Source organism: Melanostigma gelatinosum (genome assembly GCF_949748355.1).
Source record: "Melanostigma gelatinosum genome assembly, chromosome: 19".
NCBI classification, from domain to species: domain Eukaryota; kingdom Metazoa; phylum Chordata; class Actinopteri; order Perciformes; family Zoarcidae; genus Melanostigma; species Melanostigma gelatinosum.
Window position 1 is genome coordinate 16,452,920 of NC_136652.1, and position 12,549 is coordinate 16,465,468.

At 43.0% G+C, this 12,549-nt stretch overlaps 1 protein-coding gene across 1 annotated transcript; it reads left to right on the forward strand.

Moving 5' to 3' along the window:
- Positions 1–4,526: 4,526 nt before the first annotated feature.
- LOC306793552 (scavenger receptor cysteine-rich domain-containing protein DMBT1-like) lies at positions 4,527–9,540 on the forward strand (the record flags this gene model as incomplete). Its single annotated transcript, XM_079291205.1, has 7 exons — positions 4,527–4,533; positions 4,837–5,124; positions 5,326–5,640; positions 5,890–6,063; positions 7,585–7,893; positions 8,283–8,390; positions 9,197–9,540. The coding sequence occupies 7 exons, from the start codon at positions 4,527–4,529 to the stop codon at positions 9,538–9,540; spliced, it is 1,545 nt and encodes a 514-aa protein (XP_079147331.1).
- Between the last annotated feature and the right edge of the window lie 3,009 nt (positions 9,541–12,549).

The window sequence follows — 12,549 nt, forward strand, 5'->3', positions numbered from 1 at the left end:
GTAATGTTGTTGCAGCACATCAAGGTCAGCACATGACCGGCTGCTGCAAATGTAAAGTGCAAAGGGCAGGAGGTAGAGATGGGAGGTAAACCAAACAAAGCAACATGAGTGCTTAGATTTGCTCTGATACTGTTGAGGGATATTTTAAAGAATTTAATTATTAAAAGTCGTCGTCCTGAAATTTAGTATTGCACTAAAAAAAGGAGGGCGGTCAAAAACGAAGCTGCTAATGCGGGGATGTCCTGACTTTCAGTCCAAGGTATGAGTCAAGCTCCAAAAATGCTGGATCCTACATTGCCCATAATGCACTTCCTCTTAATAAGCTACTCCTCATGTCAATTTAACTGAACTTCATGTGTAAAATTGGTGATGTCCCTCTGAAAATATTCTGAACCTGTATTAAAACCGTCAAGCGTGATATTTATTTTAGTGCATGGTACTGTACAATACAAAGATTTAAAGGCCCTTAATGAGCTTAACACAAAAGTTATTCTAATTGAGAGATTTTGTCGCTCTTGTTTTTGTACAGATTAAACAGACAAGAACACAAAGGTTTTTGTTACCATCAGACAGATCTAGAATAGCTTTCCAGTCTTTATGCTATGCTAAGCTAAGCTAAACAAAGAAACTATTGCCTTCATAATCAGTTTGGGAGCAGTCATTTACTGCTGGTTTTGCCTGGCAACTGCTCAGACCCAAGAAATAGACCCAAGAAACAGATAACATCCCGTAAAACAGTGAATGGTAGTTTTTACACTCTTTTTGTACAAATGTGAGTATATGTTCATTGCGAATTTGAATAGAGCTTGTGTGATTTTGTAAACATTGGACATTTGTCGATTTTATTTAAATTTCTATTTACATCACTTGCAGAACATGTGAGGGTGCTCAACGGAAGCAATCGGTGTACTGGCAGAGTGGAAGTCTACAACAATGGCAACTGGAAAAGACTGTGCAGCAGTGACTGGAGCAAGGAAGATGCTGACGTGGTATGCCGAGAGATGAACTGTGGCACTCCGGTCACTCAGGCTGAAGTACAATATTTTGGAGAGGCACGTGGACTTGGAAGCATCAAATCCAACTGTTTTGGAAATGAGAGCTCCCTCTCACAATGCACACTTCATGAAAGCAAGGAGAGCTGTGTTGATGCCATTGTTGTCTGTTCAAGTAAGTCATCTCTCTGTTTAGACGAAATTAGTATTTTTGTCTTGAACTTTACGAAGTTAGATCTGCTCTTTTGGATGGCTTCTGAAGAAACATAACCTCGGCTTTCTTTTGTGTTTCCAACTGACAGACAGTCAACCAATTCGGCTGATGAACGGGACTGGTCGGTGCGCTGGACGACTGGAAATCTATAATGATGGACAGTGGGGAACGATTTGTGATGACAGATGGGGGATGCAGGAAGCTACTGTTGCATGTCGAGAGTTGAACTGTGGGAGTGCTCTCTCGGTCAAGTACAAGTCCCACTTCGGCAGAGGTCACGGTCAGGTGTGGTTGGACGATCTTGAGTGTACTGGTCATGAGAAGTCCCTCGCCGACTGCCCACACAGAGGTTTTGGAGAACATGACTGTGACCACAATGAAGATGCCAGTGTTGTTTGCTCAGGTAACAAATACTATACTGTTACTTCCATTACAGTGTTCTAATGAAATCCGGTTGGTGAAAAGTCTGACGGCACCCCAATTTTCAATGTCAGAGCAATATAACAAGAAACATGGAAAATCATGACGTAAAATAAGAGCTGGAAATACTAGTTATCTTTTTTTTTTTATCTCTAATGAATACTGAAATGGAAATCCAAGAGACATTCCCATATGGTGTGCTGGAAAAAACAATTTAATTGTACAGAGTGAGTCCTATGATACTGAAATTTAGAAACATTGAGAAAAGAAGTTTGTCTTTAAAGTATTTATTCTCTGCGCAGAGAACGTTCAATCGTCATACAGAATGCAATGCGGTCCGAAGGAGGAAGAACCCAGAGTGTTGGTTGTGTACGACTTATAAAGGCCTTGAGCAAATGGTGGGGTATAGGAGGAGTTCATCACTCGGACATCTGGACAACAGTGACCACTCATTGGTCAACCATTGAATGGTTAACCACTGAATGGTCCACTGATTGCATCACCATTCAGCCCCTTATCTAAGGTGACAACATCATGCCCCTGATTAAGACACACACACACAATATTACTCAACCTGAGAGGACCCTCACTGACCATGTCTGAGATTTATTAACCTTACTAAAACAAAAAGGGCTAAAACATTGAGTGGTCAGACAATACAAAACAGATAGATAAGTCACAGTGGAAATTTGCCATCACAATCCCCCCTTTTTATCACATCATTGATCAATCTGGACCAACATCGCTCTAGGTTGTTGGTATTAGGGAAGGATGTTGTAGTGGTGGTTGAGTCTGTTGTTGGTGCAATCTGAGTAGCAATAGTTTAGTGACTTGTTTGGATCCAGGTCGCTCGTTCTGCGATCTTTACAGCCGTGTGGGTGGTGAGGAGAATATGGAACAGTCCTTACCAATGCTTAGCTTGCCAGTGATTTCTCCTGAAGTCCTTTACCACAACGAAGTCTCCTGGTTGGAGGGAGTGGAGTGGTTTGGAGGCAGAAGGGGGTAGCTGCTACCAGTTGTCACTGGCGTATTTACATGCCTCAGTGAGTGCAACCAGCTCTGCTGCCTGTGCTGAGAGGTGATGGGGAAGAGGGCCAGACACCAGGGTTGAACAGTCTGTTGCCTGCCAATCAGTGATGGAGTGACATTTTGTTTTTGCACAAAGAGATCCAAGTTTCTCCACTAGTCTTTTGCTGATTTGGACAGGGAGATGTGTGGGTAGGCATAGTCAACCAGGAACACACGCTGTTGTGCAGGGGTCAATGTCACCGAAAACAGCACTTCTCTTTCGTGACCAAAAACAGTGCAGATCACTGGATCATTCAGGCACTGATAAAACATGTTTTCATAATCAGAGTCAGGGCCATGGGACACATGTGCGGTGCAATGTAAGTATTCTGGAGACATAAAGTTTGCATGCGCAGACACAATATCATGGACCATGTTTATCAGGTGTGTTGCAATGGGAAGAGGAATTCAGAGGGGTAGTTGGACTGTACTGTATCATTGTTTGTTGGATTGCTAACAACTTAAAGACCATCTGGTATAGACATCTGGCTAATGCCTAGGCTCAACATAAGATCTCTCTGTAGCAGACTTACAGGACAACATTGTGAGGACAAAAATGTATGCTTCGTTCTAATGGGTGGAGCCATGTCATCATGATGAGCAAATGTCATAGGGACAGTAAATCTTTAAGTCTGTACAGCTGGTACAGGTTCAGTCATTTTCTCTAAGTGCTGTATGGCATCCTGTAATAACTGTAACTGCTATTGTGTGGTTAGTGTGGTTAGTAAAAGCAAGCTGTTCTTCGTTGTGTATGCTGTGTGTTGCTGACTTCCCTTCTCTGGTGCTGCAGTAGGATGTCTCCCTTTCTGTCCGCATGCCTCCTTGACCTTGGTTCAGTCAGACATCCAGCATCCCTGTGGCCCCTGGGACAGCTGTTATCTCTTTGGGGACAGTCGGCTGCCCAATGTCATTTTTTTGGGGCAGATCTAGCACTCGTCTTTCTCCAGCGGAGTTCGTCCTTGGAAACCACGACCTCTTCCTCCTTGTCTTCTGCCTCTGCCACGGCTGTAGAAACTTGAACCCCCCTTGGTTCTGTTGTTGTTGTGGTTGGCCCATGGCCATGCTCTGGACAGCCTGGACAATGGTCAGTTGAGCCATGTGCAGCTGCTCTTCTTTGGTCTCAGTGTTCTTCTTCTTGTCAGCAGCGTCTTGTTTTTCAGCATGATTGACATGTCTGATGATTTCAGTGAGACAGGCTTCTTCATAACCAACACAACTTAATTTTACTCCTGCAGAGAAGGGTGGCAACAGTCCACCCAGGAAGCACTGTTTGAGGTGGCACTTCCAGTTGCCTGCCCAATCTCCTCTGTTTGCAGGCTCCTGAAGGCTGCTGTGCTCGTTGAAGACAACATGGAGTCTGGCGTAGTAGTCTGTTCTTGGTAATCGTCCACTTCTGGTATCATATGGGTGGTGGTAGGAACCTCTCACTGAGCCTCCAGCTGTCCCCAGGTGACTTATCTGGGCTGCCTAGTTGGGACATGGCGTGTGTGATCTGCTGCATGAAGTTGGCGACGAAGGAGATCATGCTCGTGAGGTTGCTGGCAGGAGTGCTGGTTGGAGATGGGTCGAAGTCAGGCTGTCTTGGTGTGGGCGAACCTTGCTGTGCTGCTGGACCGGGGGGTGGGCCGCATATGGTGGAGGTGGGGGAGGACATGCGTCAAGATCAGGATCCACCCTGTGCAGTGAGGGATAGAGAGAAGAAGATTTCTGAGAAGCTTTATCTGCTTCTTTCGCATTTGTTTTATTTACTTTGGACATCACAATGGGCATTTGTGTGCAATGGTGATGCATGCACAGATATTTATGGAAAATATTGATTGGTTTTTGCATGTATGTCTGGTATATATGCCTGCTGTATCGGAAGTTAACCCCCTGCTGATATTTATTGAGGAATTTTCTTAAACATTATTTTCAAATTTCTACAAAAAAACTACTAAATTACGAAATCGTCCCGCAGCCTGTCGCAATCATCCTTTGCTGTTCCTCCTTTTTATAGTTGTTTTTGGTGCAATATCACAGATTCAGAAGCAGTTACAGTCTGTTATCCGTACTACAAATCCTATCATGTGAACATATTGTAATTCATGAATGAAATGTTGATATTTTACATTTTAACATTTTAAATACAATACTGCTTTCCAGAATCAGTCAGACTGCTCAATGGGACTGACCGCTGCTCTGGCAGAGTGGAGGTCTTCCATGACGGCCAATGGGGGAAAATATGTAACAACTGGGGCAATGAAGAGGCTGCAGTGGTGTGTCAGGAGCTCAGTTGTGGATTACCACAAAAATCCCAAGAAATCTTCCATTTTGGTGACAGCGGACTGAGAGGCTACACAAGTAGATGCTCTGGCAATGTGAGCTCCATCTCCCAATGCACACTTCAAGAATACACAGGGAGATGTGAAGGTGCTTCTCTTTCATGTGCAGGTAATAAACAAAATACAGCAATATATTGTGTTGAAGCGCCGTTCAATTAGAATAGCAAAGGACATGTGGTCACCTGATGGTGGCAATAAGTAACTAAAAAACGACTTAACTGAGTACATTTGAAAGTCCAGTTAACGCCTAATATTTCATAATTTGACTTTAACTCGTGAATACCTGTAACATGAGTGGTGTTGTTCTCAGGTGTTCCACAGCTAAGGCTTGTCAATGGCACTGACCGATGCTCCGGTAGAGTGGAGGTTCAGCGTGATGGCCAGTGGGGAACAGTGTGTGATGATGAGTGGGACATCAGAGATGCTCAGGTGGTGTGCAGAGCCATGGACTGTGGAACAGCTCAGACAGCCAAAGGCAGTGCCTTCTTTGGTGAAGGCCAAGGGGACATCTGGCTGGATGATGTAGGCTGCTTCGGTAATGAGACGTCCCTTTTGCACTGTCGACATCCCACCCTTGGAGAAAATAACTGTGGCCATGGTGAAGATGCTGGCGTGGTGTGCACAGGTATCATCTTGGTTATTACTCTGTTATTAGCAGGTTTTTTACTTTATTTCATACAGTGTTACACTTACAACTGTCTCCCCTAATGCCTCAAATGAATATTTAGCTTAATATTGTCAAGCATTAAACTGTTGTATAACATTTATTTCTACTACAGTATATCAACCAGAATATCAATTTGAATCCCAGGTATTGTTTTCAAATGTGTCCGAACACCAACTAGTGGCTGATTCTATCCCCTTTGCGTTCCAGCTCACATGAGACTGATCAATGGGACTGACCAGTGCTCAGGCAGGGTGGAGTTCTACCATGGTGGACAATGGTCATCAGCAACTGATGTTAACTGGGGAATGAATGAAGCTGCAGTGGTGTGCAGACAGATGAACTGTGGAGATCCTGTCAAGTTCTCAGGATCATATGGCCAAGGTGGACAACTTAAATGGTATAGGATCAGTTGTAGCGGTAGAGAGAGCTCTCTCTCACAGTGCACACTGGTAGAATATGTCAGGACCAGCCAGGATCGCATTGAAGAGGCATCTGTGAAATGTTCAGGTGAGGCTTGAAGTTGAATTGAAATTCTCCTCACTTATTGTGTAAGGAGATATAAACTGCAATCATACGCCATTTAAAAAAAAGAAGATTTGGCTCAACCTTTTTTGGACACATGTGTGGAAACAGCATTTAACATTAAGCGTCATGCTGCATTCACATGGAATCAGGCAGACAGTCAACACCGTCAGGATGGCACAGGAAACACAAATAAACTGTCCGACGGAATGGATTTTGACAACAGGTTTGAGGTGGAGCAAGTGCAAGTGAAACTTTGCCAAAAGAGAGCTAGTGTGACTGCTTTTTCAAATAAGTGACATGTTGTGGAGAGCAGGGCTGTCCTTCAATCAGAGGATCGGCGGTTCGATCCCCGGCTCTGCTAGTCGCATGTCGATGTGTCCTTGAGCAAGACATTTAACCCTAACATTGCTCCCGTAGCTGTGCCTATACGGTGTATGTGATAGAATCTGAATTGTAAGTCGCTTTCGATAAAAGTGTCTGCTAAATGACTGTAATGCGGACGGATTAGGTTTGGACATCGTTATTGCTTCATTGGGGAAAACTGATACAATCTCATGCTCGCTCGCACGACACGCATGACAGTCAATCACTTTTCTTTTCTTTTTTTTTTACAAAGAATGGAATTATTTTACGGAATTACTCAAGTAATGCTTGTAGCTGTAAAATATATCTTTCCTTTAATGTTATATTGCAAACTTAAAAAAACGTCTGTGTTGTGTGAGCGAGCTACTTATCATCCAGTTGTAAATCTTTTACGGAGGACGGCAAAAAGTTAAAATATTTTAACTTAGAACGTCAATGATGTCTAGCGTTACTATCTACCTTATTCCATGTGAGTGCAGGATCATGCCTGCCATGTATCTTATGGACGTTCATACACGACATCATTTTCTTCCCTTTTCAACAAGCCGATATTGAAAGACATCTGTCCCTCTTGTTCAGCATTTGGGAGGACCCATCATGCTGTTCAGTTTGTACTTCATTTGGAAAGTTCAAGCTAGCGAGTTAGGCTCGTTAACCTAGCTCTCTAATGCACTGATTGTCACTAGGCTCTGAAAGGAGGGGGGGGCTAGCTAGCCTAAACTACCTCACTTCAACGGGTCAAGACAATATGACAAATGACAAGACTGTCAAAGGTCAAAGCAATGAGTCCAGTCGTTAAAAGACCAGCAACCTCATTACTCCATAGGTTACCTTGTGACATGACATGGAGTAACTAACGTAATCAAAGAATCACGCAAGAGGTGCTGAAATTACAAATGGGACGAAGCATCGACAACAATGTAATGTAGTTCATTTCAACTATGACCGAAAAAGTACACACATAGAAACATAGACCAAATTTGAACTTAATATTCGTATAACTGTCATTTCAAGGTAATGTGAAGTTGACCGATGGGCTCAATCGTTGTGTTGGAAGAGTGGAGTTCTTCGACAAAGGCCAGTGGGGGACCGTGTGTGGCGAATCCTGGGATGTGAATGACGCAAATGTGGTGTGCAGACAGCTGGGCTGCGAGAGGACTCATAAGATCACCACCATTGCCGAATATGGCCATGGCACAGGACACACCTGGACCAATCAAATTGAATGCAATGGAATGGAGTCAACACTAAGTCAGTGCCAACAAAGGCCATTTCGAGACAAAACTTGCAACACCACCTCAATTGCTGGTGCCGTCTGCACGGGTAAGAAAAAACATAGATATTATTATTGTTAAATTGTATCTCTCCTATTTCTTTGTATTATTTTATGTATGGTTTTTTCACTTAGTTTTGCAAAACTTGTTTCTAAATACTGTATCGCCGCTTTCAATCTCTCGCCCACATTGTTTGTTTCAATGTACATGTTCCAGTTTTGGCAACATTTTTTGCTCTTCCTCTGCAGATTAGAGAGTATGTTTAGTTTATTTCGGTTTAGTTGCTTTCATGTCACCTAAATATGTCCATGTTGTTGAAGGTATACTTCACTAGTGTTCTTGTTTTAATATTATTCATCCGCAATTTCTTTGACTACATTCAAATTAATTTGAAATGTCTGATACTGTATAATTATTTTAGTTTACTTGACTTTACAGGAAGTCTGGAGGTCCGCTTGGCCAATGGTAAGGATGAGTGCTCTGGCAGAGTAGAGGTTCGTCATGGCGAAGTGTGGCAAACGGTGTGTGACACCGACTGGACCACGGGTAAAGCTCAGGTGGTGTGTGACCAGCTGGAATGCGGAAATGTAGTGAGCGCTCCCGGCAGTGCCCATTTTGGCCAAGGCATTGGATCAGTAGTCGAGGCTAGCAATTCATGTTTTGACAATGCGACATCTCTTCAGCAATGCTCACTCAAAGGTTTCAGAGGAGCCGGGTGTGGACACGACCACGATGCTGGCACTGTCTGTGCAGGTAAAGCCTTTTAAATAATCTATTCAAAATGATCACACACAGTTGGACAAATAAGATAAACAATTCAGCGTTTGTTTCACAAATGTATTTTTTTTACAGAGTAAAAACAGTGTTTGAGTTGAAAATGATTACCGTACTTTCCGGACGATAAGCCGCTACTTTTTTCCCCACGCTTTGAGACTGCGACTTATACAACGGTGCGGCTTATGTATGTATTTTTTCGTAGCTTTGCGCCGCCAACACATTTAACATAAATATGGATGAAGTACCTTTGACGTTTGACCTAGCTCTCACTAGGACTGTTAACAAAAAAGGTTGAACGGCAAGATGCTTTTAACAGTACTAAAGTTGTCTTCTTCGCTGAACATCATAACATGTCCGACTCGTTAGCTTCTAAGCTAATTTTAAGATTACCGCCAATGGGGAAATGCTAACCGCGATTAGCATTAGCGAATATAATATATCTTTGTACATATTTTCATGCGTCATACAGACATACTTTCAAAATACATTGCATTAACTTTGTGTGTTAGAATGAATGTGTATTAACACACAAATATGCAAGTCAACCTCACTTTTACACTTTTTTTCATATGCAGCACAGACTCGGTTGGTCGGCGGTTCAGGTGAATGCTCCGGTAGAGTGGAGGTCCTCTATAAAGGCCAGTGGGGAACTGTGTGTGATGATGAATGGGAAATGGGCAATGCCGATGTGGTATGCAGACAGCTTGGCTGTGGTCATGCAGTTTCAGCTCCTGCAAGTGCCCACTTTGGCCGAGGCACTGGTCCAATATGGCTGGATAATGTGGAGTGTACAGGCGAAGAGGCCGCCCTCACACATTGTAGGCACCCCGGTTTTGGAGAAAATAACTGCGGGCATGGTGAAGATGCTGGTGCTATCTGTGTCGGTAAGAGACCTGGCTCATTTTCTATCTGTGAGTGAAGTCATTACCTCTCAGCTGGTAGATGAAGCTGCGTGGGCTGTTATGACAAAACCAACTGCAACTTATTATCTGTTTCAGGTTCTCTACAGAAGCCCCAAATCACTTTGAGTCCTTCTCCAGAGGTAAACTGGGGTGACAGAGTTGAGATCACCTGCACTGTAGTAACAGAACACTTGGGTGGGACATTTGTCCTGAAAAGGAGCCAAGACTCATTTAAAATGGAAAGATACTCTGAGAACGAAGCTGCAACCTTTGCCTTCCCCACAGTGGACTTCAGCAAAACGGGCTCATACTTCTGTGAATATCAAAAGAAATTGCCCAATCAAGTCATCTATTATCCTCAAGGAAATACTGCAGATCTCTCTGTCACAGGTCAATACTTGCCTGCTTTGTTTGTCCAGTTGAACATGATTGTCGGAAGTTTGACTGCAATGATTGCAAACATGTTTTATGATCGAAATGAGTTTGTAAAAATCTGTCTTCTACTCTGCAGTGAAACTGGAGAAGCCCAGCATCTCCCTGACATCTCCTCATGCAATGGTGATCTACAGCCCTGACAAAATATCCGTCACCCAAGGCAACAGCTTCTCCGTCACTTGCTCTATTCATTCCAGATATCCTGGAGGTTTCTTCTATCTGACAGAGTCTAACTTGAACACCACTGAAGCAATAGAAGCATTTGGCCACTCAATCTTCTACTTGGCATACTTTGAATTCCCACTAATAGATTACAAAAACCAAGGAGAGTATTACTGTGTCTACGGTGTTAACATCTCCTCAAGGTCCTTCTGTTCTGTTCCCTCCAAGTCACTCCAAGTAACTGTAGTCGGTAAGATCCAAAGAGCCCATGAGAGTTTATTCGTCTTATTATAGCTAGTTTTCCCATCACTAACTCTTCTACTTGATCTTTTAACCCCTACAGCAACATCATCCTCAGTCGCATTAGAAGTGGTTGTGGGTGTGCTTGTGGTGCTGCTACTTCTGCTGGTTATAGGTTACCTGGTCTGGAGAAGGAGAAGGTGGGGTGCTGGTAAGTTGCAGCAATACACACTTTCATATTACAAAATGCCCCCAATACCCCCTTTGTCTTATTGGTTTATAATGCGTCTAGATTGTTTAAAGCTTCACCAAGTAATATATATGTATATATATGAAATTATAATATGAAAGTTGCAGCTTTAGTGACAAACCAACTGATGATTATCACTTGACTGTGCATCGGATAATGCAGGTCTAAAGATGACATACACCTTGTTGCTCTGGATTTCTCCAGTATTTGATTCAGCTCAAAACTTTTATTTTTTAGGTACCATGGTTCAGTTTAGTAACAGGTTCGGAGGAGCAATAAAGCCAGATACCGAAGACATGAGCAATGGAGCACTTGATGGAAGGTACTAAAAACAACGTAGCTGATACGCACCATTTTATTTTATATCAAGCAACTTTAAAGACATCCTGGTGATTGCAATTGTCACCCTCCTTATCTCCCTCAGAGGCCAAAATACCCAAGTGAATGAGCATGCACACAGTCGCGGCCCGGAAGACAACAATGCTGATGTTGATGACTCTGTTGAGAGGGTCCCTGAAGACCTGGCTGGGAGAGTGTGTTATGAGCTTGAACCACTCGTTCTCTCGTGATGACCAAATGCCTCAAGGAATCAATAACCTATGTCATGCAATTTCACTAAATATAAAGAGCAACATAGCACCTGGCTGAAAGTCTGTTGCACCAGAAACACACTAAACAGTGATCGGTTCATCAACACACCCTGTCGTACACTTCTACATCACTGCAGTAAAGAGAGAAGGGAACACTGAAGATGTAATTTTGAATAACATACATGACACTTGTTTCAACGGGCAACACTTGTTTTCATACTTACCGTATTCCTGAAGTGATTTTTGTTTTTCTGTGAGAGTCTGCCAATCATAAAGCTAAGGTCCACTATCTTGTGGGAAGATACTGATTACAATGTCTTTGTATTGCATGAAAAATGTCTTTATTTGTTGTATGTGATCTGATCAATACATTTGTATTCCTTACAATACTTGCACATTTTCGTTTGGCAGAGTTTTGGATTGATTACACCCTGCAGATTAGGGCGCAAATAGGATTAAAGTTGACCGAAACAGCAACCAAGATACAATATATTCCATCAAATACAGAAAGGAATTCCTAACTTGTGTAAATCCTTTACATCACAATCATCAGTAATTATCTTAACACAATAGTCACAATGTTGAAGCAGCAAAAATTGAATTCAGCCATCATAAATTTGATTATTTACATCTGTGCTTTTCCTGTCTAAATATCCTCCATGAAAAAGGCCTGTGTAGTGGTATAATGGGTACCTCTGAAATGTGGAGTTGAAGTACAAAGTAACCCAACCTGGAACTACTTGAGTCAACAAGTATCTCTAAATGTGCTGATGTATGGTAGTCCTCCCTGGAACTCTCTCGGTGCAAAGCCGAAGAGTAAATATGTGGGAGGACGACTAACAGGCAGAGCCCAGCGCCCTGAGATTTGTGATGCGACTGGCTGGCCTGCATTAGCACACAGGCAGAACTCCTCCTCAACCCCTGCACCCAGATGGCCAAAGCCAAGGACAGCTGAGAAAAGTAAAACCTGCAAAACACCTCCACAACAACCAAGCCTACAACTTCAAAACCGATTTGCTCCATTGTCGCAGGATCCTAAATCTCCATCTGATGACCTGGATAAGCAGCTATCTCCTCAAAGCGGGGTAAGAACTGAGAGTCAATGTGAGAGTAAAAGGCCGCAGGCAAAGCTAATGACTGGGCCTGAGACTCTGATTGTTGGTGACTATGCTGTAAAAGATGTCAGAAAACTGTACAGCAAGAATACCAAAATACTCTGCTTTCCGAAAGATATGGTCTCTGACATGAGAGACAAAATCCTGGACATCGTGGCTGACTATCCCACAGCGGAAAACATCATCGTGCATACAGGAAGCTGTGATATTGTGAAACAACAGTCTGAAGTTCTG